The sequence below is a fragment of the Sus scrofa genome, chromosome 9, assembly GCF_000003025.6.
Source record: "Sus scrofa isolate TJ Tabasco breed Duroc chromosome 9, Sscrofa11.1, whole genome shotgun sequence".
Lineage (NCBI taxonomy): Eukaryota > Metazoa > Chordata > Mammalia > Artiodactyla > Suidae > Sus > Sus scrofa.
In genome coordinates, this window is record NC_010451.4 from 86,109,238 (window position 1) to 86,136,983 (window position 27,746).

The 27,746-nt window shown below is 37.4% G+C and overlaps 1 protein-coding gene across 1 annotated transcript in view; it reads right to left on the minus strand.

The window, feature by feature from the left end:
• LOC102158500 (anterior gradient protein 3) overlaps positions 1-26,164 on the minus strand; it is a 35,432-nt gene extending 9,268 nt beyond the window's left edge. The window contains 3 exon segments of the mRNA XM_021063960.1: positions 1,693-1,756; positions 6,771-6,815; positions 26,134-26,164. Of these exon segments, the coding sequence (XP_020919619.1) occupies positions 1,693-1,756; positions 6,771-6,815; positions 26,134-26,164 (140 nt within the window).

A 27,746-nucleotide genomic window follows, 5' to 3' on the forward strand; every position in this document is an offset into this window, starting at 1 on the left:
TGCTGGTAATTGTGGTGGTTAAAAAAAATCCTTCAGTGAGATAGATGGTTTGATTCATTTTCCTAGTAAGCATTGACTTTTACTTCCTTTGCTGGGATGGCTATTTCCTTGTTAGGATAAATAAAAATACATTAATATTATTAAATAAAAAGTTTTAAAATTAAAATATGGATTTGGCATTATATTAAATGGATTTTCAGCATTTATGGATATGAGATTCTTGTATGATTTGTATCCTTATAAATAATTACATGATTTTAATTAATAGATTTCTTAATCTTGACTCTTTTGGCATTCCCAAACTGAATCTCACTTAATCAGGGTATGTTCTTTAAATGTTCTGGGGGTTGCTCTTTGCTAATATGTTGTTTGTTTGTTACATTTCTATTTGAAATAAGATTATTCTATAGACTTTTTTTTTTTTTTTTTGGTACGATTTCTCCATTGTTGAGAGTGTTTTACTCAATTCTTATGAGGAATCTTTCCTTTTTCTTTAAATTTTAAATGAATGCTCTTTAGATGTTTGACAGATTCTTTTTCTTTTTGTTTGTTTTTGTTTTTCTAGGGCCACACCCATGCTATATGGAGGTTCCCAGGCGAGGGGCCCAATCTGAGCTACAGCTGATGGTCTACACCACAGCATAACCAGATCCGAGTTGTGTCTGTGACCTACACCACAACTCATGGCAGCACTGGATCCTTAACCCACTGAGCAAAGCCAGGGATTGAACCCATAACCTCATGGTTCCTAGTCGAATTCGTTTTCACTGTGCCACACGGGAACTCCTGTTTGATAGATTCTTGAGGAGCTTTTAAAAATGCAAGTTTCTCAGTAGTAGATCTTCAAAGATAAATATTTGTGTCACTCTTGGTCATTGAGCATAGAACAGTGTCTGGCACATAGCAACGGATACTTAGTAAGTACTTGACTGATTGACCCTGAATGTGGATTTTAAAGAAAGCTTCCCAGATTATTCTGATGATGACAGCCTTAAGAAGTGCTGCTCTAAACCAGTTTCCCATTTAAGCTTGTATTCTGCCCAGTGAATGATGCTATTTTGCTTATGCAACTTACATTCAAAAGTTAGCTTGGTGGATGTTAACTAGACTTATTGTGGTGATCATTTGGCAATATATACAGCTATCCAATCATTACACTGTATAGGTGAAACTAATATAATGGTAAGTCGGTTGCTCCTCAACATAAAAAAAAAAAAAATCTTGTTTGGGGAGTTCCCATTGTGGCTCAGTGGTTAATGAATCCGACTAGGAACCATGAGGTTGTGGGTTCGATCCCTGGCCTCGCTTAGTTGGTTAAGGATCCGGCGTTGCTGTGAGCTGTGGTGTGTAGGTTGAAGACGCGGCTCGGATCCCAAGTTGCTGCGGCTGTGACTTATCCGGCAGCTACAGCTCTGATTAGACCCCTAGTCTGGGAACCTCCATATGCTGTGGGAGTGGCCCTAGAAAAGGCAAAAAGAACCAAAAAAAAAAAAAGTCTTGTTTGGATTACAAAGAAATTAATACAATGAATTTCTTTATAAAAGAATTTTAATAGCATCTCTTAGGCAAAACAGCATATAATATCAGAGAAAATTCTTATTGTATCCTTTCAAAAGCTAACATGTTAGATTTTGGCTCTTTGATGAATAGGTATCTATATCATCTGTCGAAATTAATTGAGAGGTATTTTACCTTTTTTGAATATGAAAGAGACCTTCCTCATATGTCTGCACCCAAGTGATGTCATGTCCCCATCCTAAAACAGAAGAGAGAAATCAATATATTAACTCAGAAGCACCAAAGACTTCTGAAGTAGGCATAAGATAAGCAGATATCTATCTACAGATATTTAAGCTACCAAGCAGTTGTAGGACATATGGCATAGAGGATACATAATTATAACTAGATAGGAAGAGGTTGTGTCCTTTCAGATGATAGTGCTGAGGTTATGAGACTGTTTCAAATCTCAAGGCACATGGCTTGGAATCAACTAAGTGTTCAGTAGATGCTATTATGATTAGTGGTGATTGAAAGGACATCTCTGGACCATGCAAAAGCTCTGGCTTTCAGAACATAGAGGAGGAAGTAACAGTTAATCTTTGCATACTTTATAAATCTATCAGGAATACTTTGGACTGGACCACACAATATCCTTGAATTTTGCATGGCAAGAGATGTTGACTCCGTTAAATTCAGAACACATCATGAGAAAAAGGAATTTCAAATTTTGCTTTGGGTTTTAACAGGAAAAAAATTCTGACATGGGAATTCAACGGTTGCTACAATAAAACATTAGTCATTTTGGAAGCATCCAAAAGTGGAGGAGAGGAAAACAGAACACCTTGTGTAGAGAGGGAACCCATTAACCTTGAAAGGAGTGATACAAGTAGCTGGGAATGTGTATTAGAGATTGAAGGACTGAAGACATTGTGAAAAATGCACCAAACATCCAGAAATATTTCAAAGTACTTTGAGGAAACAACTCAGTTTACAGATGAAAAAAGTTGAATTAATTTGAAAATAGAAATATCTGCAGGCTAGTTTGGACCCAGGTTTTCTTGTATGTTTCAAATATTGTCAGACTGCTGTTTCAAGTTTTGATACCATGGCTTAAAGATGGCCAGAAATTGGAGTTCCCGTCGTGGCTCAGTGGTTAACGAATATGAGTAGGAACCATGAGTTGCAGGTTCTATCCTTGGCCTTGCTCAGTGGGTTAAGGATCTGGCATTGCTGTGAGCTGTAGTGTGGGTCACAGATATGGCTCCGATCCTGCGTTGCTGTGGCTCTGGCTTAGGCCGGTGGCTACGGCTCCAATTGGACCCCTAGCCTGGGAACCTTCATATGCCGCAGGAGCTGCCCTAGAAAAGGCAAAAAGACCAAAAAAAAAAAAAAAAAAAAAAAAAAGGCCAGAAATTATGGAGCAGGATTATTAAGCAGGGAATAGGATTCTGTGATTTTTGTCTATCAGGTTTTGGTTGGTTGGTTTTTTATTAACAACTTTACTAAAATATAATTCATATACCAACACAATTCATCCATTGAAAGTGTACAACTTTTTTGGCATATTTTCATAGTGTTCAACCATCACCACAGTTAATTTTAGACAGTTTTCATTACCTCGAAAAGAAACCTTATATACTTTAGTAATCACCTCCTAATCCTTTCATCTCCCCCAACCCTAAGAAACATCTAATCTCCTTTCTGTCTCTATAAATTTTCTTATTCCAGATATTTCATATAAGTGGAACCATATAAGATGTGATCTTTTCTGACTGGATGCTCTCATATAATACAGTGTTTTCAAAGTTCATCCAGGATTTCCCTTCATGGCTCAGGGGAAATGAACATGACTAGCATCCATGAAGATGTGGATTCGATCCCTGGCCTTGATCAGTGGGTTAAGGATCCGGCATTGCCGTGAGCTGTTTTGTAGGTCACAGATTCGGCTTGGATCTTATGTTGCTGTGGCTGTGGTGTAGGCCACTGGCTACAGCTCTGATTTGACCCCTAGCCTGGGAACCTCCATATGCCATGGGTGCAGCCCTAGAAAACGCAAACTCCCCCCAAAAAACAAAAAACAAAGTTCATCCATGTTGTGGCATGTATTAGGACTTCATTCTTTGGTCAAATATTATTATTCCATTGTATGGGTATACCATATTTATCCATTGATCACTTGGACATTTGAGTAGTTTCTACTTTTTGGCTTTTGTGAATAATGACGCTATGTACATTTGAGTGCAACCTTTTGTGTGAACATATATTTTCATTTCTCTTGGGTGTATACCTGGAAGTAGAATTGCTGAATTTAACTTCCTGAGGAACTGTGAGACTGTTTTTCCAAGTGACTGCATTATTTTACACTTTTTCCAGAAGTGTTGTTAGTTTGTTTTTGTCTGATTTTACGGTCTTAACATTTAAAGACATCTTATATTAATTTAGTACCCCACCTTAGCAGGAATCCTTCCTATCTGTAATAATCCTGAAAGATTTTCTTTACAACTTTGCTCATACACATGTAGTAACTTCATGCCACATTTCGCCTTAGGTAAAATTTATTTTGGAAATAACCAGTGAAACCAGGCTTCTACTTTATTTCCTTATTCTGTGGCAAGTATCATTAAGTGCCAGAGTGTCAGCAATGGAAAAGAATTCCTGTTCTCTGCTCCTGTTTAAGTTAGTTCCACAAACATTAAAGGAACATTTGCTATATGCCTTGCTCCACTTAGCACTTACAAAGGTAAGACAATACATTCTCTGCTCTCAAACAATCCATTTGTAGCTCTGTATGGTACTCACATTGTACTATGATTATTTTTATATACTTTACCTCATAATCACAATAAGATGAAGGTAATACAGAATTTAAACTCTCTTCAGGGTTTCTGTTTATTACCATAATTCATAATCTGGCACTGGCTATGCTTACTAGTCTTCTAAGAATTTATTTGTTCTCTAGTATGTATTTATTGAGTACTTTCTCTATGCCAGGTGCTGGGCCAGGTGCTGGATATGGGGCACTTCTTGGGATACAAAAGGAAGTTAAGATTTTGGGGGTCACTTTTAAAGTTTTTTTTAATGGCCATTCCCATGGCATTTGGAAATTCTCAGACCAGGGCTTGAATCTGGGCTGCAGATTACGTTTTATTTTTAAAATACTGTGGAAGTATAATCAACTCACTAAATGTCCACTTGATGAAAAGCCGCATTCTGGGCATTCTGAAAGCAGTACAATGATGTCAAAAGAGAACTGGACCAGGGCACACAAAGCCTCCTTCTGACTATATTCTAGTGTTCACAGCACTGCGTTAAAACTCACATAAGACCATGTTGATTAATGGCCTTGCCACTGCTAAGTGCAATGGAAAGGTGACATTTGTTGCACCTAAGTATTTTTTGCCTTTTGATTCTTCTTGATTTAATAGGGTAAAACAGAATTTTAACTGTATGCCAAGATAGTGAGATTAGGCATGCATAAATACTGTTGAAAGTAGAACTGAGAGGAAAATAGAATATGGAGGATTCTAGTTCTTGGGTTCCTCTTTCCTTCCATCATTTACTCAGCCTTTTACCTATAAATTTATAGCCCTATCTTATTTAAAAATCATTCCTCATCGTAGTATCTTTTTCTTGTCAGCGGTGCAGGCCTTCAGCCCTCCTCTGGATTGAAAATGGTTGGTTTGGCCCTATTTAAATTGTTTTCCTTCTTAATCTGCAAAGGACCCACTTTTAAATTTCTTTGGGGAGTTCCCGTCATGGTGCACAGGAACTGAATCTGACTAGGAAACATGAAGTTGAAGGTTCGATCCCTGACCTTGCTCAGTGGGTTAAGGATCTGGCATTGTCGTGAGCTGTGGTGCAGGTAGCAGATGTGCCTCAGTTCTGGTGTTGCTGTGGCTGTGGTGTAGGCCTGGGGCAACAGCTCTGATTCGACCGCTAGCCTGGGAACCTCCATATGCCACAGTTTGGCTCTTAAAAGACAAAAATAAGTAAATAAATTTCTTTGCATTGACAAACACTGTTTAACAGTAACAGGGTACTGTTAAGGATAGCAGTTTGAGTTCCTATAAATTATTAATACCATAAAGCATTTCAGAATGCCATCTTTTACCTTAGGGATGTCATCTTATACTGTACAGAAAGGGTAGATTTCAGGAGACGATAAAGGCAGCTGAACCTGGAACTCGGAGTCCACTGTGAGGAGTGCAGACTCTGTTGGGCTGAAAGTTGCAGTGAAGAAATTGAAGCAGTCACCTAGTGTGGGGCCTTGGGTCCTGTGGGCTTCTAGAAGGTCTATGATTGAATTGTTGGGGTCTCAAAAAATCTCTGAAATTGTATGTCAAATTTTATTTGCCTTTGTTCTCTTTCCTGGGAAAGAGATCCCCTAATTGCCTTAAGATTCTTCCAGGGATCTCTAGAAGTAAAGAGTTAAGAAAAAGCTAATCTAGAGGAAACACTAGGAAAAGTTCTCTGTGATAGGCAGAGATAAGTAGGTAGAATCTACATCAAAAGAGAGAAAGTATAACTTCACCAATTTCCTGTCTGATAGGTGCCAAATTTAGAGTAAGTACTAAATTTTTTTTTCAGATTTCAGGTTATAATGTATTATTGTCAGATTGTACAACTTAAAAAAGTCAAGATTTTTGTTTTATGAATGACACTGATAAATTGTAAAATAGATATTAAATGTATTCTATGACAAAGCCAATCCATTTATCTATTATTATTTTTGGATGAACAGGAATTTCATTGGTAAATAGAACATGAATTACATATGATCCTCTAGTATCAGATACGTTGGTTAAGCTACTTGGGGGACACAGATGACTTTCGTCAAGGTCATGGCCCTGGAGCAGCCCACAGTATATTCAGGAAGCAAATAAACAAATGTCTATGGTTAGGTGTTATAAACACTGGTAGTTAGCATTTTCTGACCCTACTGTTTTCTTTTTCAAAAATAACAGAAGTCACTTAATGTTACGTAAAAGATCCTCTACAAAAGAAAACAAGGAGAAAAAATTGTTACTTGCAGTATAATATTTAAAGGGTCATTTTTGGTCGTTGTTGATTATAACATCATTAACATAAGTAGAAAGTAAAAATATGAAGGCAACCAGGGAAATCTAGTTCATTAAAAAAAGAAACGTTTCATTTTATTGAATGTACCCTTTGCTTTACTCAAGACCTTAATTTTGAACAGCGATAATTCGATCCTTTAAATATAACAGTTTGATCACTGATTGAATCATTTGGAAATTTTGCTTACTTACCTGAACTAGTCCATGCTCTTGCCAGAAGTGTATTCCTGGATGTTTCTGGTGAAAAATGGGTGTGGATTTATAGACACAAACAGACACACAAACACATACACCTGATCGACAGTCCCACCTGCATCGAAACACAAGCATGATTCTCCTTTAAACTTACAAAACTAGGCTTGTCTGAAAAATCTGTTCTTTCCAGTTCTCATGCTTCTTACACTCAATAAAAAGTCTCTTCTCTTTTTCTCTAAATTAAGATTGAGTGTCCTCACAAAATGAGGCCCAATGCCATCTTTGAGCTTTTTTCTCTCCTACCTTTTTCTTCCCAAGGTAATTTAATGTTTGGCTGGAGTTCAACACCCAAAAAGGTGAGGGGGAGAAGGGAACTGGTATGAATGTAGGAACTGTGTGTACACCATTGTTCCTGATGAAAGGTCAGTGAAGCTTGCAGATTAGATAGAAAGCAAATCTAAATTCCTAAGGTTTACTCTGTTTACAGGAATATAATTAACAACTAAAGAGCCTTTTATTTTTCTGAGAGAAAGAGATAGGAGAGAAATAAAAATGTTGTTTTAAAATTTAACACTTTTATAATTTGATGACTCTTTATAGTCTCTCTATTAAACCCTTGACCTTACCATGCAAAAAAAAAAAAAAAAAAAAAAAGAACAGGAAAAAAGGCAATTAGATATGATTATATTTATTTAATAATTAGTTTTTTAAATTTTATAATTAATCCATGATTATGATAGAATATTTTTAAAGTGTGGAGTAGTGTCAAAAAAAAAAAAAGGAAAATTCTCTTCCTCTTCACCAGTATTGCCTTTCTCTGCTCACCCCACCTCGAACGCACACACAAACACACTCACACTCACATTCTCACACACTCACCTTCATTCACACACACACCCAAACACACACCACTCCAAGTTCTATTTTCGGACTTAATTATTGTTAAAGTAACCTATGGCAGGGTCACCAAGTCTGGCCCACCTGTTTTTGTATAACCCAAGCGATAAAAATGATTTTTACATTCTGAATTGGTTGGGAAAAAAAAATCAAAAGAGTTATATTTTGTGGCATATGAAAATTGTATGAAATTCAAATGTCAGTGTACATAGATAGAAATTACTGGGTGGAGCCCAACCATGTCCTTTTCCTTATATACCATCTATGGTTACTTTTGGATTCTAATAGCCAAGTGGAGTACTGAGACAGGGACCATATTCAAAATATTTACTCTTTGGGAGTTCCCATCATGGCGCAGTGGAAACAAATCTGACTAGGAACCATGAGATCAAGGGTTCGATTCCTGGCCTTGCTCAGTGGGTTAAGGATCCAGTATTGCTGTGAGCTGTGGTGTAGGCAGCAGATGAGGCTCAGATCTGGTGTTGCTGCGGTGTAGGTTGGTAGCAACAACTCCTATTAGACCGCTAGCCTGGGAACCTCCATATGCCATGGGTGTGGCCCTAAAAAGACAAGAAAAAAAAAAATTTACTCTTTGGCCTTTTACAGAAGAAGTTGGCTGATCTCAAATCTAGGGGATTGTTCAACACATTTTTTTCCTTCCTTCCTCCCTTCTCTCTCTTTCTCTTTTTTTGTCTAAATACTCGGTATATTTAAAAAGCACTACTAAAGAGCTGAGGTGGTGACTATCTTGCTTCTGACCTAAAAGACAGAGTAGTTTTCGTAGTTTAAACATAGTGCTCGTTAATTTGTTATGTGAAGAAGGTTGCCATTGTTCACTGTTCTCCGAAAACTCGATTGTTCTTTAAAAATGGATATATATATATATATATAGTAAATTTATATAGTAATTTATATAGTAAATTTATATGGTAATTTTTTTCCTTTGATATCGTAAATTTATGGTTTTCCCATTGAATCTTCCTTGTGATTCTGAGGGAGCCCCCATGTAGCCAGGTTGTATTCTCCTTTTTCTATAGTACTGATTTGTGTGTTTGTCCAATTGTGCTTTCTCCCATCTGTAGGGTTCTCAGAGGGAACCTGTTGGAATATAACATTGAAATAGAATCCTTCCCTCTGCAGTTTAAGGAACTTACAATTTATTTTATTTTATTTTTCATTTTATTTACTTATTTATTTATTTATTTATTTTCTTTTTAGGGCCATACCCACAGCATATGGAGGTTCCCAGGCTAGGGGTAGAATCGGAGCTATAGCTGCCAGCCTACACTACAGCCACAGCAACGCCAGATCCAAGCTGTGATGACCTACATCACAGCTCATGGCAACGCTGGATCCTTAACCCACTGAGCAAGGTAAGAGGTCAAACTCTCAACCTCATGGTTCCTAGTCAGATTTGTTTCCACTGCTCCACGACAGAAACTCCCAAGGAACTTAAAATTTTAATTTTAAATTCAGCACTTACAAAGCAAAGAAACAGTTGGGCATTGATCCTTAAGTTTTCCTCTTAGAGTGGAAAAGCTTTCGCCTTGTTCTTGACTTGTAGTGGATTATAGAAAAATCTCAGAATATTAGGACATCTTTGCTCAACTTCTTGCGTATCATCTATTTCAATAGTGGGTGAGGATGAGAAACAGAAAGTGAAGTACTAAAGGGGAAGTGAAATTACATCTGAGCTGATCAGTGTTGTTGGTTCTTTCCCATTAGCGTGACCATGTACTATGTCCTTTAAACCAGGACAAGTCTGAGAGTAAAAGGAGGTCCTGAAAGCCATTGGAATTATATAGTTTTAAATAATTTTTGAAATACATATTTGTGAACCAGAATTGGTTTTATTGCACAATAGATTACAAATACTCTATTAAAATTATTCTCAAAAGTAAAAATCTTCAAAATATATTCATATACATCATAGCAAATTATTATTATTGATTTTTAGGGCCACACCCATGGCATATGGAGGTTCCCAGGCTAGGGGTCAAATCAGAGCTGTAGCTGCTGGCCTACACCACAGCTACAGCAGTGCAGGTTCTGAGCGCTTTTCTACGACCTACACCACAGCTCACGCAACGCCAGATCCTTAGCCCACTGAGTGAGGCCGGGTATTGAACCTGCATCCTCATGGGTGCTAGTCATATTCATTAACTGCTGAGCCACAATACGAAGTCCACATCATAGCAAATTTTAAAAAATTATTCTTTGTGTGTATTAATGTTAATCAGTTTCTTTGCTAAACTTGCCTCCTATACCAGGTGGCTGGTGTTTTTCTGAAGATATTTCTGATACCATTGGTCTTTATTTATTTATTTGATCTTAATGTGATCTTCTATTTATTTTTTTCCATAAAATTAACCTGCAGTTATCTTCAAAGTTGTTCTTATGGTTAATATATTTGGAATTGTCATCACCTTCAACTGATAATTTTCTGTAGATGATACTGTAAATTAAGAAAATTCTCCTGTAGTTGCTTATCTGCTAAATTTGAGAAAATTTATTTCATGGAGGATAATATTTTTAATCTTATAATGAATTTTAATCTTAATGAAAAATTATTTCAAATACCTTCTTTGAGTTTCTTTTCCTTCTTTTTTTTTTTTGTCTTTTTGCCATTTTCTTGGGCCACTCCCGTGGCATATGGAGGTTCCCAGGCTAGGGGTCTAATTGGAGCTGTAGCCACCAGCCTACGCCAGAGCCACAGCAATGCGGGATCCAAGCCACATCTTTGACCTACACCACAGCTCACAGCAATGCCGGATACTTAACCCACTGAGCAACATGGTTGCTAGTCGGATTCGTTAGCCACTGAGCCACAACGGGAACTCCTCTCTGAGTTTCTGTTTAAAGTCATTCTCCAGAAAATTATATAAAGTGAAACATGCAAAAGAAAATTGTTCCTCTTTATAATTGGTTGTAATTACATAAATTTCCAAGCTACAAAATTATATATATTTTTTTCTATTTCATTCCATTTGGGAACAGAATACAAATTCATATAATTAAAGATAATTTTAATAAGTCAAGATAGTCCATACTTGGGGTTAATTCTTTCAAGGGCAGTGACTCATATTTTTATAAGATTAATAGGTCATATTAACCATAAACTGAATTGAGGATTATGATTACCTATTCACTTTGTGTGTGCAGATATTTGTGCATCCATCTGTGTTTCAATTTGTCTCTCACTGAGACTATATATTAAAAAAAACTGTATAAAAATGTCAGTAGTAGAAAGTAGGTTTCCTTCCATCTTCCAGTGTATTAGTCTCTTTCCTCAGGGAAATAATTAATGTTAACTTCAGTTTTTGTCTGGAAACATTTTTTCTATATTCAACATGTTCCTATCCATTTATTATCTGTCTATTTATCTATGTATCATCATCATCTCTGTATATATCTGTGTTTTGTTTTATTTTATTTTATTTTATTTTATTTTATTTTATTTTATTTTATTTTACTTGCCTTTTAGGGCCACACCTCCAGCATATGGAAGTTCCCAGGCTAGGGATTGAATCGGAGCTACAGCCACAGCAACGTGGGATCTGAGCTATGTCTGCGACCTACACCACAGCTCACACAATGCCAGATCCTTAACCCACTTGGTAAGGCCAGGGATTGAACCCTTGTCCTCATGAATACTAGTCGGATTTGTTTCCACTGAGCCCCTACAGGAACTTCCTATTTTTTATTTTAAAAACAAATGGTGCCATTCAATCAATATTTCCGACCCTCCCTTTTTCATTTAATGCTATTGAATATTGTACCATATATGAAAGGAGATTTTTGAAACCATTCAGTAAATGAAAGAGAAAGAATACACTGTAGGGAATATTTATCTACCTTTATTTTTCTAAATCCTGTAGAGACAAATAGTTATTTTAAAACTATTAATTTCTGGGGGGAAAAAAGCATCTTTTGTTTAAAGGAATAGATATCTCCAGAGTTTGTTATTGAGCAATACAATTTTATGCCAAACATTTAAAAGCGTAGTTTTTAATGATTTTTATTTTTTCCGTTATAGTTGATTTACAGTGTTCTGTCAATTTCTACTGTACAGAAAGTGATCTAGTCATACCTACATATATATATGTATTCATAATTTTTTATAAGCTTCTCATATTCATTGTCTGCAATCTACAGATACTTGCTCTGTCAATAATGACTATATCCCCCAATGCAAAATAATATCCCTTTTATTTCTATCAAGCATTTCAAGTCTCTGAATCTTCAGGGTATTACAACTAAACACTTGGTAAATGTTTAGCATTTTTATAGTGTGTATATAAATGTGATTTACTCCTTGGTACATTCCCTGTGGGCTCTATGAAGATTAAACAGAATTGCAAAGGTAGCTTTTGGATTAGTTCAGTTAGGCTCTTACCTGCAGCCTGTGTGTGGGGGTAACTTTTCTTTTTTATTCATTAAAATGTTCCTATGCTTACCAGTAGGCAACACATTTTTCCTCTGATGGAGGGAGAACAGGGACCTAGACTACCATCCAGATTCCCCAGACCCAGTTTGGGGAGAGCCTATTTTGGAAATTGTAAGTAAAGTTAACATGGAGTGTGCAGAGTTGGGATGCAGCCATGGCAAGTCTTCAGATCAATGTAAAAATAGTTTGCAAATGGATGAAGAGCAAAAGGAAGAAGAAAGTGTAGCCACTGATCACAGATCCAGGGGAGGGAGCGAAGTAAGTGGGAATCTGGGGGTAAATGGGGACAGGACTCTTGGATGATCGTGTGTCAGCAGGCTCCATTTAAAGAGCTAGAGGAAGTGTAGGATATGGCCTTATTGTCATGAGATTAGAGGATGGAGAATTTTAAGATGGCAAATAAAATGTTCATAATGAGATACATTTGAGTTTCAAAGCTTATGATTTAATCTGTAAAAACTAAATTATACTCGTAAGCTGCAGATGTGAAAGCACCAAGAAAAAGAATAAATTATGTTTCTAGAGAAATTATATGTCTTTGTGTATAACTTCAAAAGATATTAGTAGAAGCATGTTCCCTGAAAGAGGCTACAGCTCTTCCGGCAGGTCTTCCCCTTCACACAGCCAAATGCAATTTTGGTTAGTGTTTTTAGGGGCTGAATAATGTACGTACAGATCCATAATGAAAATTAATGTTCATTAGACCTATTTCTAGAAGTCAAGTTAATTGCATCTTATAATTCTTCTAAGTACAGGGAGATAATTTTGCCTGCCTCATGGGTAACAATGTTCTAGCATGCTCAGTCCTGCTAAAGCTCCTCATTCATCTTTCCTCTGTTTTGTTTCAGATGCTATAGGATTTTAATTTCATATTTTACGTTTGCTTATATCCATCACAGAACTATTGAACTAAATACTGTTGGTTGCTTACTATTTTTCTTTTATATAGGCCTCTTATCTGAAAGACATTGGTTTAGTGGAGATATTACCTTGTCTTTGTGCTGCCATATATTTGGAGGAGGTGGGCCTCATACATAGCCAGCTGACAGGGAAATCTTTTTTTTTATTGTTACTCAATGAACTTATTACATTTATAGTTGTACAATGATCATCACAATCCAGTTTTATAGTATTTCCATCCCACACCCCCAGAGCATCACCTCACCCCACAAACTGTCTCCTCTGGAGACCATAATTTTTCAAAGTCAGTGAGTCAGTGTCTGCTCTGCAAAGAAGTTCATTGTGTCCTTTTTTCAGATTCCTCACATGTAAGCGATAGCATTTGATGTTGGTGTCTCATTGTCTGACTGACTTCACTTAGCATGATAATTTCTAGGTCCATTTTCTGCTCTTCAAAGAAGTTCATTGTGTCCTTTTTTCAGATTCCACATGTAAGCTATAGCATTTGATGTTGGTGTCTCATTGTCTGACTGACTTCACTTAGCATGATAATTTCTAGGTCCACCCATATTGCTAAAAATGCCGTCATATCATTCCTTTTAATGGCTGAGTAATATTCCATTGTGTATATGTACCACATCCTCTGGATCCACTCCTCTGTCAATGGGCATTTACGGTGTTTCCATGTCTTGGCTATTGTAAATAGTGCTGCAGTGAACATTGGAGTACATGTGTCTTTGTGAGTCGTGGTTTTCTCTGGATAGATGCCCAGGAGTGGGGTTACTGGATCAAACAGTAGTTCTATTTTTAGTTTTCTGAGGAATCTCCATACTGTTTTCCACAGTGGTTGTACCAATTTACAATCCCACCAACAGTGGAATAGGGTTCAACGAAAGGGAATTAAAAAAAATATTATATGCTTCACAATGGGATCACTGATTTCAATCACATATTTTTATAATGCTTAGTCGAACATTTTTATCATTGCTGTAACAATCATCATGACATCTTCTTACTTATAGGAGTCACTTAAGAAACAGTAGTCATGAGGCCATTTGTCCTCTGCTCCCAGCCTCTAATTGTCTGAATTCAAATACTTGACTTGTAGCTAGACAAATTATTAATGTAAACAGAAATAATGATAATGCTCACTTTAAAGAACTGTGAAAATTAGATCAAAGAAAACATGAAAAGGGACAGAAAAATGCATTGTGTCTTTTCAAACATGTGGCTACTCTGGACCGAATTTTCTTAGAGTTCCTAGAAATAAGACAGCATAGAGACTGTACAGCTGAAATTGACAGAACATTGTAAATCAACTATAATATAATAAAAAATTAAAATTAAAAAAGACAGTATAGGAGTTCCCATCATGGCACAGTGGTTAACGAATCTGACTAGGAACCATGAGGTTGAGGGTTCGGTCCCTGCCCTTGCTCAGTGGGTTAACGATCCGGCGTTGCCGTGAGCTGTGGTGTAGGTTGCAGACGCGGCTCGGATCCCGCGTTGATGTGGCTCTGGCGTGGGCCGGTGGCTACAGCTCCGAGTGGACCCCTAGCCTGGGAACCTCCATATGCCGCGGGAGCGGCCTAAGAAATGGCAAAAAAACAAAAAAACAAAACAAAACAAAAAAAGACGGTATAGAGAGTTGCTTTCTTTTTTTGGAAGAGAAAGTAAATATTTAAAAATTATGTTTTATTAATTTCCCATAAATATTAGTTCCTTTATTTTTCATTATAACTATTATTCATATGAGCCCACAAAACCCAGAAACTCAGTAAGGAAGCACTATCAATAGGATAGACTTATGGTAGTGTTTTAGGTATTTTCCAAAAATGTATACTTGTGTAAAGGTGAGATTTCCTTCAAGAAACAGCTCATTTTGAAAATGTATGATTCTTGTAGTTTTAAGTACTAATTCTACTTTCATTTTAAACACTTTTATCTCGGCTTCAGTCATATTTTTCATGGCCAAACAAATTTTTCTGGTGAATTCCATCTGCAGAGAAAGTGAGGTTATAATCAGAAGAGCTCAGTCAGTTGGGAAGTTTGTGGGGCTGAGAGGAAGGTACTCTCTGATGCTGACATTAGGTGTCACTACAGTCAAAGAAAAACAAAGCAAGCAAATGAGCAGTGAAGTGGACCTTGAACCTGGAGAGAGGAAAAGAAAAAATTTAAATTGTTGTACAAAGTATCTGGAGAAGAACCTCCATATCCACATTGCCATGGTGAAAAAGGAACATCTTAATTTGTATTAATATATATGTGGCAACAGTGTCCGTTTTCCTAAACATTGATTAGAAACAACTACTAACTACTTGGCACATCACCCTTTTTCTTCCTCTAACAGATGATAAAACTGATAGATGGCCCCAAGGATTTTTTAAAAATAAGTTTTATTGAAGTATAGTTGATTTACGATGTTGTGATAATTTCTGCGCTACTCTGAGGATTCTTAAAGGGGAATGATCCCGATAGGTTACAAATGAGATTTTCAGACTAGTTCACTGACAGTTTAAGTCTTCTAATGAGGTGAAAGCTTCAACTTTAAATATTTTTAGAGAACTTAAACCAGGTGTTGCAAAAGTCCCTTTGCCTCATAAAAATGTGAAGCACCAAATGATTCAATGAGCTTTAAATTAAACGTTTATTTCATACTTGGAAGGAAGTTGTCATTTTTGTTTCTTCCCTGTTAGTAGCATCTGTGTGTTAAGTGTATGGTTACCAGGTATGCCTACATTTGTTTATCTGAGCAAAATATCTACAAACAATAGGAGAGAATGGCACACATCTCTTGTTTCCTTTTATTACTAGGCCACAGGGTGAACTGAAAAGTCCATCCTCCCAGCAGTATTTGCCTATATGTGTGAATTGGCACACACTGACCCCAGGGAGTTTTAACAATTGATACACCATAGGTACTGACAGATGAAATGAACGCTAGTACTGGCTAGGTGTTTAAGGGGAAAACAAATGTGCTTCATATGTGTGTGGGAGGAGACTTGAGCAATGACGACAGCATCTATTTATCGGCTCAGGGAAGAAGTATTTCTGCAATTTAACAGCGGAAATGGCTGTATCAGTACTTACTGAATATCAGCCTTGTGTGTATATATCTGGGCTTATCAAGGGCCCATAAGAGCTCTAGCTTAGACTTCAAATACTTAGTATCAAAGTTCAGTCTTGTTTCTCTCTTGATAATGGTCCCTGCTGCCAATTTTTGCTTGGGAAATTATACAAATTATTCTTATAGTGAAATTATTGTAATTTTTTCTATATTAGTTCTAGAAATTATATAGTTTTAGCTTTTATGTTTAGGTCTATCATCCATTTTTTTTAGGGGCACACCTGTGGTATATGGAAGTTCCCAGGCTAGGGGTTGAATTGGAGCTGTAACTGCCTAGCCACAGCAACTCTAGATTCCAGCCACGTCTGTGACCTACACCACAGCTCACAGCAACACTGGATCCTTAACTCAATGAGCGAGGCCAGGGATCGAACCTGCATCTTCATAGATACTAGTCAGATTCATTTCAGCTGAGCCATGATGGGAACTCCCTATAATCCATCTTGAAATAATTTTTTGGGTTGTTATAAGGAAAGGGTTGATGTTTCTGTTCTTTTTACGTATGACTATTTAGTTGTTCCATCACCTTTTGTTGAAATGACTGGTCTTTCTCCTTAGAATTACTTTGGCACATTTGTAATAGATTAATTGAACATATAGATGTGGGTCTGTCTAAGGACTCTCTGTTCTGCTCCACTAGTCTACATATTTATCTTTATACCTGTGTAATACTCTCGGTTATAATGGCTGTATGGTAAGTCTTGAAATCAGGCTGTGTAAGTCTTATTTCTATTCAAAGTTGTTTTGGTTATTCGAGAGCCGTTATCAAACACCTTTTTCTGCATCTATTGAGATGACCATATATGTTTTTTTTCTTCTGTTAATATAATAAATGACATTGACTGAATTTCAGATGCTAAGCTAACCTTACATTCCTAGTATGAGTTCCGCTTGGTCATGAAACATTATTGTTTTTATATATTGTTGGATTCAATTTGTTAATATATTTTAAAGAATTTTTGCATCGATATTTACAGCATATATTGGTTAGTAATTTTGTTTTCTTTTTTCTTTTTTTTTTTTTTTTTTGTCTTTTTGCCATTTTCTTGGGCCGCTCTCGCGGCATATGGAAGTTCCCAGGCTAGGGGTCCAATCGGAGCTGTAGCCACCAGCCTACGCCAGAGCCACAGCAACACTGGATCCGAGCCGCATCTGCAACCTACACCACAGCTCACGGCAACGCCGGATCGTTAACCCACTGAGCAAGGGCAGGGACCGAACCCGCAACCTCATGGTTCCTAGTCGGATTCGTTAACCACTGCGCCACAACGGGAACTCCTCCGTAATTTTGTTTTCTTATAATGTCTTTTTTTAGTATTGTCATGGAGTAAAACATAAAAAGAATTAAAGTGTCCCCTTCTTTATTTCTTGAAAAACTTTGCAAATAACAGGTATTTTTAAAATTTTGATTAGAATGCACTGAATATTAATTTAATATTAGTTTTCCAGATTAATTTGGGAAGAACTGGCATTTTAAAAAATCTACAAACTTTGTATATCTCTGCATATCTTTAAGTCTTCCTTCCTCTTCCAGTTATTTCTTGTTAGAATATAGAAATACAATTTGGGAGTTCTCATCATGGCTCAGTGGAAAACGATTCTGACTAGGAATCATGAGGTTGCAGGTTTGATCCCTGACCTCTCTCAGTGGGTTAAGGACCCGGCTTTGCTGTGAGCTGTGGTGTAGGTAGCAGACACGGCTGAGATCTGGTGTTGCTGTGACTGGTGTAGGCTGGCAGCTGCAGCTCAGATTAGACCGCTAGCCTGGGAACCTCCATGTGCCTTGAGTGCAGCCCTAAAAAGCAAAAAAAAGAAAAAAAAGAAATACAATTTGATTTTGGACATTGTCCTTATACCCTTGTGACCTTGCTAAATTCACTTATAAATTTTACTGGCTTTTTTGTAGATAGTTCACCATTTTCCATGTATGTATTTATGATTCTATGGATAAATATAGTTTTATTTATTTGTAATTTGATGTTTCTTTTCTTCCTATTGTATCTTCAAAACAATTTTGTAGAGTTGTAGTGAAAGCAGAGCTGTTTAACTTGTTCTTTACCTTAAGATAAGGCATATAATCTTTCATAATTAAAATGATGTTAGCCATAAATTTTTATAGGTGCCTTTTCATCAGATTGAGAAATAACTCTTTTAGTACTAGTTTTCTGAGAATTTTTTAAAAATAATGAATGAGTGTTGAAATTTTTTTGTTTTATACATTTATTAGAACTCACCATAAAGCCATCTGTATCTGGAATTTTTTTAGTGAAGAGTTTGAAAAATGTTTTAAAAGTTTTATTTTGAATTAACTGTACACTTATATGAAATTGCGAAATGGTACAGAGAGGTTCTGTGTAGCCTTCATCCAACTTCTGATATTGGTTATACCTTCTTAACTATATCGTATGGTGTAAATTCTACAAAATTGACATTGTTTATAAAGTGTGCAGTGTAGTACTGTGTAATTTTTTTCATGTGTGTAAATATGTGTCACAATTACTGCAATCAAGATACAGAAATATGGAGTTCCCATTGTGGCTCATTGGTTACGAACCCAACTAATATCCATGAGGACGCAGGTTTGATATCTGGCCTTGCTCAGTGGGTAAAGGATCTGGCTTGCTGTGAGGTTACAGACTCGGCTCAGATCCTGTGTTGCTGTGGCTGTGGCGTAGGCTGGCAGCTACAGCTCCGATTCAACCCCTAGCCTGGGAAGCTTCATATGCCATGGGTGCAACCCTAAAAAGACAAAAATCTCCCATTGTAGTCACAACCTGTCCTCTTCTCATCTATATCCATACCCCATGACAATCACTAATTTCCTTTTATAGTCCTTTATTCTCTCCTATTTATAATTATCATAAATACTTCCTCTATATAAATTGAAAATTACTTCAGAGTATTGTAATATTTGTTTTAACCTTCAAATATAATTTAGAAAACTCCACAATATAGGGCAAGTCTATTGTATTTACACATATTCTTACTCTTTCTGTTATTTTTTCTTCCTTCCTGATGTTCTAGTTGGTATTCCTTCTGTTATCATTTCAATTTTGTATGAAGAACTTCCTTTAGTCATTCTTTTAAGGTAAATATACTGGCAACAAATTCTCTTAATTTACACTTATCTGAGAATATTTTGATTTCTCCTTAATTGTGAAAGGTTATATCACTAGGTATAGGATTTTGGACTAATAATTTTCTTTTTCTTTTACTCTTGAAAATGTCCATGTCCTTCTGACTTCCATGGTTTCTGATGATAAATCTGTTGTCATCTCAATTGTATTTTTCACCTTTAGTTAATGTGTAATTTCTCCTTCTTTCAAGATTTTTTTTTTCTTCGTATTTAAGTTTTAGAGCTTTTACTATATGTATTAGGGTGAATTTTTCTTGGTCTCTTCTGTTAGTTGTTCACTCAAAACATTGAATTTTTAGGTTTATGATTTTTACTTGTTTTGGAAATTTTTCAGCCATTATTTCTTTTTTTTTCTTACATGTATACATTACAATTACATTTTTCCCCCCACCCTTTCTTCTGTTGCAACATGAGTATCTAGACAAAGTTCTCAATGCTATTCAGCAGGATCTCCTTGTAAATCTATTCTAAGTTGTGTCTGATAACCCCAAGCTCCCAATCCCTCCCACTCCCTCCCCCTCCCATCAGGCAGCCACAAGTCTCCTCTCCAAGTCCATGATTTTCTTTTCTGAGGAGATGTTCATTTGTGCTGGATATTAGATTCCAGTTATAAGTGATATCATATGGTATTTGTCTTTGTCTTTCTGGCTCATTTCACTCAGGATGAGATTCTCTAGTTCCATCCATGTTGCTGCAAATGGCATTATGTCATTCTTTTTTATGGCTGAGTAGTATTCCATTGTGTATATATACCACCTCTTCCGAATCCAATCATCTGTTGATGGACATTTGGATTGTTTCCATGTCCTGGCTATTGTGAATAGTGCTGCAATGAACATGCGGGTGCACGTGTCTCTTTTCAGTAGAGTTTTGTCCGGATAGATGCCCAAGAGTGGGATTGCGGGGTCATATGGAAGTTCTATGTATAGATTTCTAAGGTATCTCCAAACTGTTCTCCATAGTGACTGTACCAGTTTACATTCCCACCAGCAGTGCAGGAGGGTTCCCTTTTCTCCACAGCCCCTCCAGCACTTGTTATTTGTGGATTTATTAATGATGACCATTCTGACTGGTGTGAGGTGATATCTCATGGTAGTTTTGATTTGCATTTCTCTTATAATCAGCGATGTTGAGCATTTTTTCATGTGTTTGTTGGCCATCTGTATATCTTCTGTGGAGAAATGTCTATTCAGGTCTTTTGCCCATTTTTCCATTGATTGATTGGTTTTTTTGCTGTTGGGTTGTATAAGTTGTTTATATATTCTAGAGATTAAGCCCTTGTCAGTTGCATCATTTGAAACTGTTTTCTCCCATTCTGTAAGTTGTCTTTTTGTTTTCTTTTGGGTTTCCTTTGCTGTGCAAAAGCTTTTCAGTTTGATGAGGTCCCATGGGTTTATTTTTGCTCTAATTTCTATTGCTTTGGGAGACTGACCTGAGAAAATATTCATGATGTTGGTGTCAGAGAGTGTTTTGCCTATGTTTTCTTCTAGGAGTTTGATGGTGTCCTGTCATATATTTAAGTCTTTCAGCCATTTGGAGTTTATTTTTGTGCATGGTGTGAGGGTGTGTTCTAGTTTCATTGCTTTGCATGCAGCTGTCCAGGTTTCCCAGCAATGCTTGCTGAATAGACTTTCTTTTTCCCATTTTATGTTCTTGCCTCCCTTGTCAAAGATTAATTGACCATAGGTGTCAGGGTTTATTTCTGGATTCTCTATTCTATTCCATTGGTCTGTCTGTCTGTTTTGATACCAGTACCACTCTGTTTTGATGACTGTGGCTTTGTAGTATTTCTTGAAGTCTGGGAGAGTGATGCCTCCTGCTTGGTTTTTGTTTCTCAGGATTGCTTTGCAGCATTATTTCTTTAAAAACTTTTCAGCCCCACCCTTTTTCTCTTTTGCCAGGACTCCAATGACATGGATATTAGATCTTTTATATGATCTCAAGGATCTCTGAAGCTCTATTTATTTTATTTTTATAGTTCATATTCTCTTGGCATGTCAGATTAGGTAGTTACTTTTATTCTATCAACAGGCTCACAGGCTTATTCCTCCGTTCCCTCCATTTTGCTCTTGAATATGTCCAATTAGTTCTTATTCAAGCTATTGCAGTTTTCAACTCTAGCATTTTGTTTGGTTTTCTCTACATTCTATTTATCTACTGAGACTTTCTTTGGTATGGATTTCTACTTTTTCCACTTGTTTTCTCATATTTGGTATTGCACATCAAATAATTTTTAATGCTTCAAAATCCTTGTCAGATAGCTCTAAGCTCTCTGTCTTCTCAGTGTTGGCATCCTTAGATTTTTTGTTTTCATTTAGGTTGATATTTTCTGGTTTCTTGGTGTGTGATTATTCATTGAAACTTGGACATGTTTGGTATTGTATGAGAATTTTATTTTATTTTTTAAATGTTCTGTTTTAGCTGTTGTCCTCTGACTCCACTTTGATAGAGCCAGGAATTACAGAATAATGTCCCTTATTTCTAGGGAAAGATGGAAGTCCAGTTTCCCCAATTGGCCCCAGTTGACAACTGAGTTAGGCATACCAGCTCCCTGCTATACCTTCACTAATACTATTCTTCCTTGGAAGAGTAGGAGGGCTTTGTTTCTTCTGCCCATGTGGTTTCCACTTATGCACCAGGGAGATGGTCTCATTACCCCTGGGTGATGGTGAATGTCATAACTCTGGGCCTCTGACACTAATCTAGTAGGGAATGGGACGAGTTTGTTTTAGGTGGGTGTGGAGGTAAACAATTTCTTTATGATATCCTCTCACTGCAGGATTGGGCCTTATTCACTTCAAAATCCAGATGCCTTCTTGGCTTTCTCTGACATCACTCTAACAATGAGGTGGAGTACCTTTTTTCCAATCTGATATGGTCTAAATTCTTCACTCAACTTCTGCTAGTAGGAGTAGAATTGTTTTTGTTTGTTTTTCTGTGGAGTAAAGTCGATATTGTCTAAATGTTTTCTTTATAACCAGTTTTCCCCTTTCTTGTTTTTGGCTAGGGTGAGCTGGCTTTTGTTGGGATTCTTTTTGCTCCATGCCATTTGGTATTTTTGGCTTGTTGGCTTCTTTAGCAGTAAATCTTGGACATAAGAGGCCAGGGATTCAGCTGCATACTCATGGACACTATATTGGGTTTTTAACCCACTGAGCCATGGTGAGAACTCCCTGTGCCTATTCTTTTTAATCTGGATGTTTGCATTTTTGATGTTGAGTTGTATGAGCTATGTATACATATTTTGGATATTAATCACTTATGGGTCATATATATCATGTGCAAATATTTTCTCTCACTAAATAGGCTTTTTGTTTCATTACTAGTTTTCTTTCTTTTCTTTTCTTTCTTTCTTTCTTTCTTTCTTTCTTTCTTTCTTTCTTTCTTTCTTTCTTCTTTGTCTTTGTAGGGCTGTACCAATGGCATATGGAAATTTCTAGGCTAGGGGTCTAATTGAAGCTACAGCTGCCAGCCTACACCACAGCCACAGCAACTCAGGATCCAGGCTGCATCTACAACCTATACCACAGCTCATGGCAATGCCAGATCCTTAACCCACTGAGCAAGGCCAGGGATTGAACTTGCATCCTTAAGATCCTAGTTGGATTTGTTAACTGCTAAGCCATGAAGTGAAGTATGCCCCCTTTTTTAAAAGTTTAATTAGGCCCCATTTGCTTATTTTCCCCCTTTATTTCCTTTGATATAGGGGACATATCCAAGAAATATTGCTATGATTTAATCATAATTTTCTGTCTGTGTTTTCTTCTAGGAGTTTTATAGTATCCAGTCTCAAATTTAGGTCTTTAATCACTTTGAGTTTATATTTGTATATAGTCTTAGAGAATGTCCTAATTTCATTCTTGTATGTATAGAGCTGTCCAGTTTTCCCAGTACCACTTTTTAAAAGGACTGTCTTTTCTCCATCTTATATTCTTGCGTCCTTTGTCACAAATTAATTGACCCTATGTGGGAGGGTTTATTTCTGGACTCTCTATTCATTTCCATTGAGCTATGTGTGTTATTTTTTTGTGCCAGTATCATATTGTTTCAATGACTATAGCTTTGTAGTATAGTCTAAAGTCAGGAACCATGATTCTTCCAGCTCTGTTCTTCTAAAGATTGTTTTGGCTATTCAGGGTCTTTTGGGTTTCCATACAAATATTAAAATGATTTGTTTTAGTTCTGTGAAAAATGCCCTTAATATCTTGACGGAATTGTATTGAATATTCCATTTACCTCTTGATAGAGTTCTCCAAGTTCATTTTGAGTTTACAGATGGGAGATTGTGGAAAACTGAGATTTATTGCTAAACTGGTAAAACCCCCAAACCTAGTCTTTGTTCCTTTTCCCCTTCTATTTTCTCTCTGAACATTTCTTTCAGACAACAGAGGCTCCTTCTATTGCATATGGTTAACTCAGTACTCTGCTCCTAGATTAGCAATGGTAAATATACTGCATGAGAGCCACTACTTCTCCACCCCATCCCTGTGAACATATTGCTCCACAATTGCAGGCTCTGTTGATGTTGGGGAAAAGCCCTCTAGCTCTGAGTAAGGTCTCTATCATCAAGAAAGCTGGGGTACCTAGATCCACTCAGCTAACAGGTGTTCATTGGCTTTTGCTATTTGCATTAACATATCAAGGGTTCCATAATCACCAGAAAATACTCCTGAGGTAAAATAACTTTCAGAGTCTCTATTTTAAGATTCTGATTATTTAGGGTCTAAATTATTAGGAAAGGTGTCTTGTGAAAGGTACTGTAAGGTAGAGCAGGGTTTAAACTATACTAACTTTCATGAATACTATTATTTGAGCTGAAATTAAGATATTTCCTTTACTGCTCTGGTGATGCCAGCTTGTGTCATGAAGTAAGTAAAAATTGAATCTGCAAGTCAGAATGGTTCACTGTGTTACTTCAGCAGACTCTTAGAAGCCATGACTCTTTACTATGAAGAATTGTAGAACTGGTTAAAACATTTTTCAAAGCATTATCACAAAGTGTTAAAATGGGTGATGTATTCATAGACCATGGGTTCAGAATAGGTCAGAACTGGCTCTGTGATTTTGGAGCCCTAGTATCTCCATGAATATAAAGTATTTGGATGGGCTATCTTTGCTGTCGATGAAGCTTCTGCTTTGTGTGCTGAGAGCCTCACTCCAAAGTTTGCTGGAAGGACAAGGGATGCATTGTTGTTTCCTGTGGTCTAGGTGTGGGCTCTACTGACAGGGACATTTTGTGTCCAAAGAGAGCTGCCTGGAGGGGAACAGCACGTTTCTGGGAGAAAAACCCAGCACTAAAAGGGCTGAGGAAGGAGTTTGCAAAGTAACCACACAGCATGTAGAAATATCTGCATAGTCAGGGGAACTTGTAGGAAAGAAGTCCCCAGTGAGGAGCCCCTCCGAAAGCTCCTACCACTGTGTTGCTGCAAGAGAGTTAGTCTTAATTTTCTGCTAGGGCCAGAGTGTGGAAGCCAGCTTAAAACAGCGCCAGTTCATGTGAAATATTTCCTAGTCATTTTCTTTTTTCTGCTTTTTATGGCTGTAGCTACAGCATATGGAAGTTCCTGGGTCAGGGGTCTAATCAGAGCTGCAGTTGTGACCTACACCACAGCCACAGCAACCCCAGATCCTTAGCCCACTGAGCCAGGTCAGAGATCGAATGTGCACCCTCACAGAGAAAATGCTGGGTCCTTAACCCACCTAGTCACAATGGGAACTCCTTCCCCAGCCGTTTTCTATCCTTCCCTCTTTCTCATCTTGCCCCCATCCTTCCTCACTCCCCCATGCTTTCCCCCTCTCAGAAGGAAGATGAAACAAACTAGGAAATAGGGAAGGAGAAAGGAGGAAGAAATGAGGATATGGGAGAAAGAGAGGCTCCAACTGTGTTTTTTTCCTCCCCATCATAGGCTTTGTCTGAAGCTAGCTTAAGCGAGGGGAAGGGAGAAGGTGTTGATGTTTAATCATTTATTAATATCATGTATTAATATTAATGAACATTAATATTAATATTTGGGGCTGGAAGTTTTAATTTTAATAGTCTGTTGGCAACTTCCAATGTACACAGAACTGCGTATGACCTAAGACTGAGCAGACCAGTCTTTTATCCTTCTATTTTTCCAGGAACAGGAAAGGGTTCTTTCCACTAAGTACACTTTAGAGTGAGAGAAGCCCCCCAAATCAAGTTGTGTTGTGACTACAACATGAGTTATGCTTGGTCAGCAATCCAGAAATACCATCGAAAGGAAGAAAACTGACTGTTGCAGCTGGCATGTGGAGGCCAGTGTGAGGAATGAATAAATCAGAAGTGGTGCTTTTGTGGCAAGGCCCTCTGGGGCGGGGGGCGAGGAGGGGGCCTTGTCCTCGGGTTCCTCCCAAGTAGCCTCTGTGACCTGTCAGGCATGGAAGAGCCTCACTGTCCTGGGAAAGCCCCAGGGAAGCTTCTGGCGTCTCAGGTCTGTCCTGATTTGCTCCTGAAAAGGCAAATGTCAAGAGCCAATGTTGAAGTACAGCTGCTGGTAAAGGGAGTCCTTTGGGTTTTGTGTTAGGACAGAGAATAATGAGAGCAACAACAGGGCCTTGCCTAGGGTCCATCCCAGGTGCCTGGGGAGAAAGCCTCACCCTGGAGAGTCCTTTCTTGTCCCAGAGGTGGTAGCATTAAACCATTTAACGGAAATATGAAGTGCTGGCTTCTAAGTCCTCAACTTAACTACAGACATGACTAACTTTTCTTTTTTTGCAATTGAAAGAAAAACTCTCCTGATATGTTGAGTTTATTTTTATCAGATAACCTTTATAAATCAACACAGAGGATTTGTCTATCAGAAAACTTTGAATGCTTATGCATGCGACTTACCAGCTTTTTCTTCACCTTTGGTGTTACCCATCTACGTTTTGACTCAGAGTAACGTCATAACAGGCAAACTTCTGGCTTTCCCCGTTAATGGTTCAGCAAAATATCTGATCATACAAAGGTCAAATTTTGAGTATGCAGACAGCCTACTTCTCTACCTTTTCTTTGCTTCTTTGCAACTAGACAGACTGTCTCATTAACTCATCTCCTTTCTGTTCATGCGCTCAGTGGAATTTGTGTTATTTCTTTTTCAGGTTGCCTTTTATTCTGAATGCTTCAAAGTTTTTGTCTCCTTCCACTCAATGGGATATCACTTTTCATTCCTAATTTTCTTAAAACAGAAATAAGGTCAAACTCATTTTAAGCTTTAATGGATTCTGGATACAAGCAGGATTTAGAAGATAAATTAGCTTTTTAAATGGTGTGAATTAGGGTCATCTGCATGTTGGCTGGTTTAAGATTTCCTGTCTCTATATTCGTCTTGTAAGCCTGTCTCTGAGACGTCTTTTCCAAAATGCTGGCAGTACTGTAGCACTATGACACTCTGTGTGACTTGGGGGCAGTGTGGGTAAGGACATGGACTTTGAAGGGGTCAGAACTCATTTTGAACCTTGTTTCTATCTCTTACAGAAATGTGTATCTTGAACAAAAAATATAACTTACCTAAACCTTAGTTTTCTCCTTTGTAAAATGGAAATAACATCTTTTCAGTTTGTTAGATTAAGTAAGAGGCTGTGTGAAGACCCAGTAAAGTACTTACCCACAGAAAATACCCAGTACATGTTAGTTAATAATAAGAAAGATGTTTCTGTGAAATGGACTTCAAAAATTTTTATTTTAGGACAGTTTTAGATTTATAAAATTATTGTGAAGCTAGTACAGAGAGTTCCCCATACCTTATATCCAGTTTCCCCTATTATTAATAAAATATGATGTTTTAAAGGCCCTTTCTATGTAGTAATTTGATTAAATTTCTTAGGATTTTAGAACTTTGGAGGTGGTCTCCTAATACCAAGAGTGGTGAAGTATAACAATGACAAAAAATTACTCCAAGCATGACATTGACCAAAAAAATTAATAACTTACTCCAAATTTCCTATATAATACAAGGATTAAATAAAGTGGCCATTGCCATTTTAATTTCCGTAATATGTTGGCAGCGCCATCTGCTGATTGAAAAAACACCTCCGGAATATTTTACAAAGCAGATGGCTCACCCTCAAAAACCACAAAATTCCCCATGTTTTGGGAAAAGAAGTTTTTAGACAAAATTTGAAGGGAGGGCTGTAGAGTGCGTGACTTTTTTCTGATTGGCTAGTGGTTAGGCAGAAGGGCGCTGCTCTAGGAATCTGGTGCTCAGGCTGAAGTTACCATCCTCCACCTGGGTGGGGGCCTTAGTTCCTGCAGAAGAACTTAAAGATGTTGTTACATGTCTCCTTTGAGCAGGAACCAGGTCCTTGCCCCAAGACTGCACTATTGTTTCTTGACTGCTCCTCCCTTATTTCTGCATTCCTTCCCTTCCCTAATTAACAACTATTTGAACTGCCCTTTGGAACTCAGGGAAAGTCACGGAGGCTGATTGAAGGCTATTTCCTACCTATCAGAAATGGAAGCCA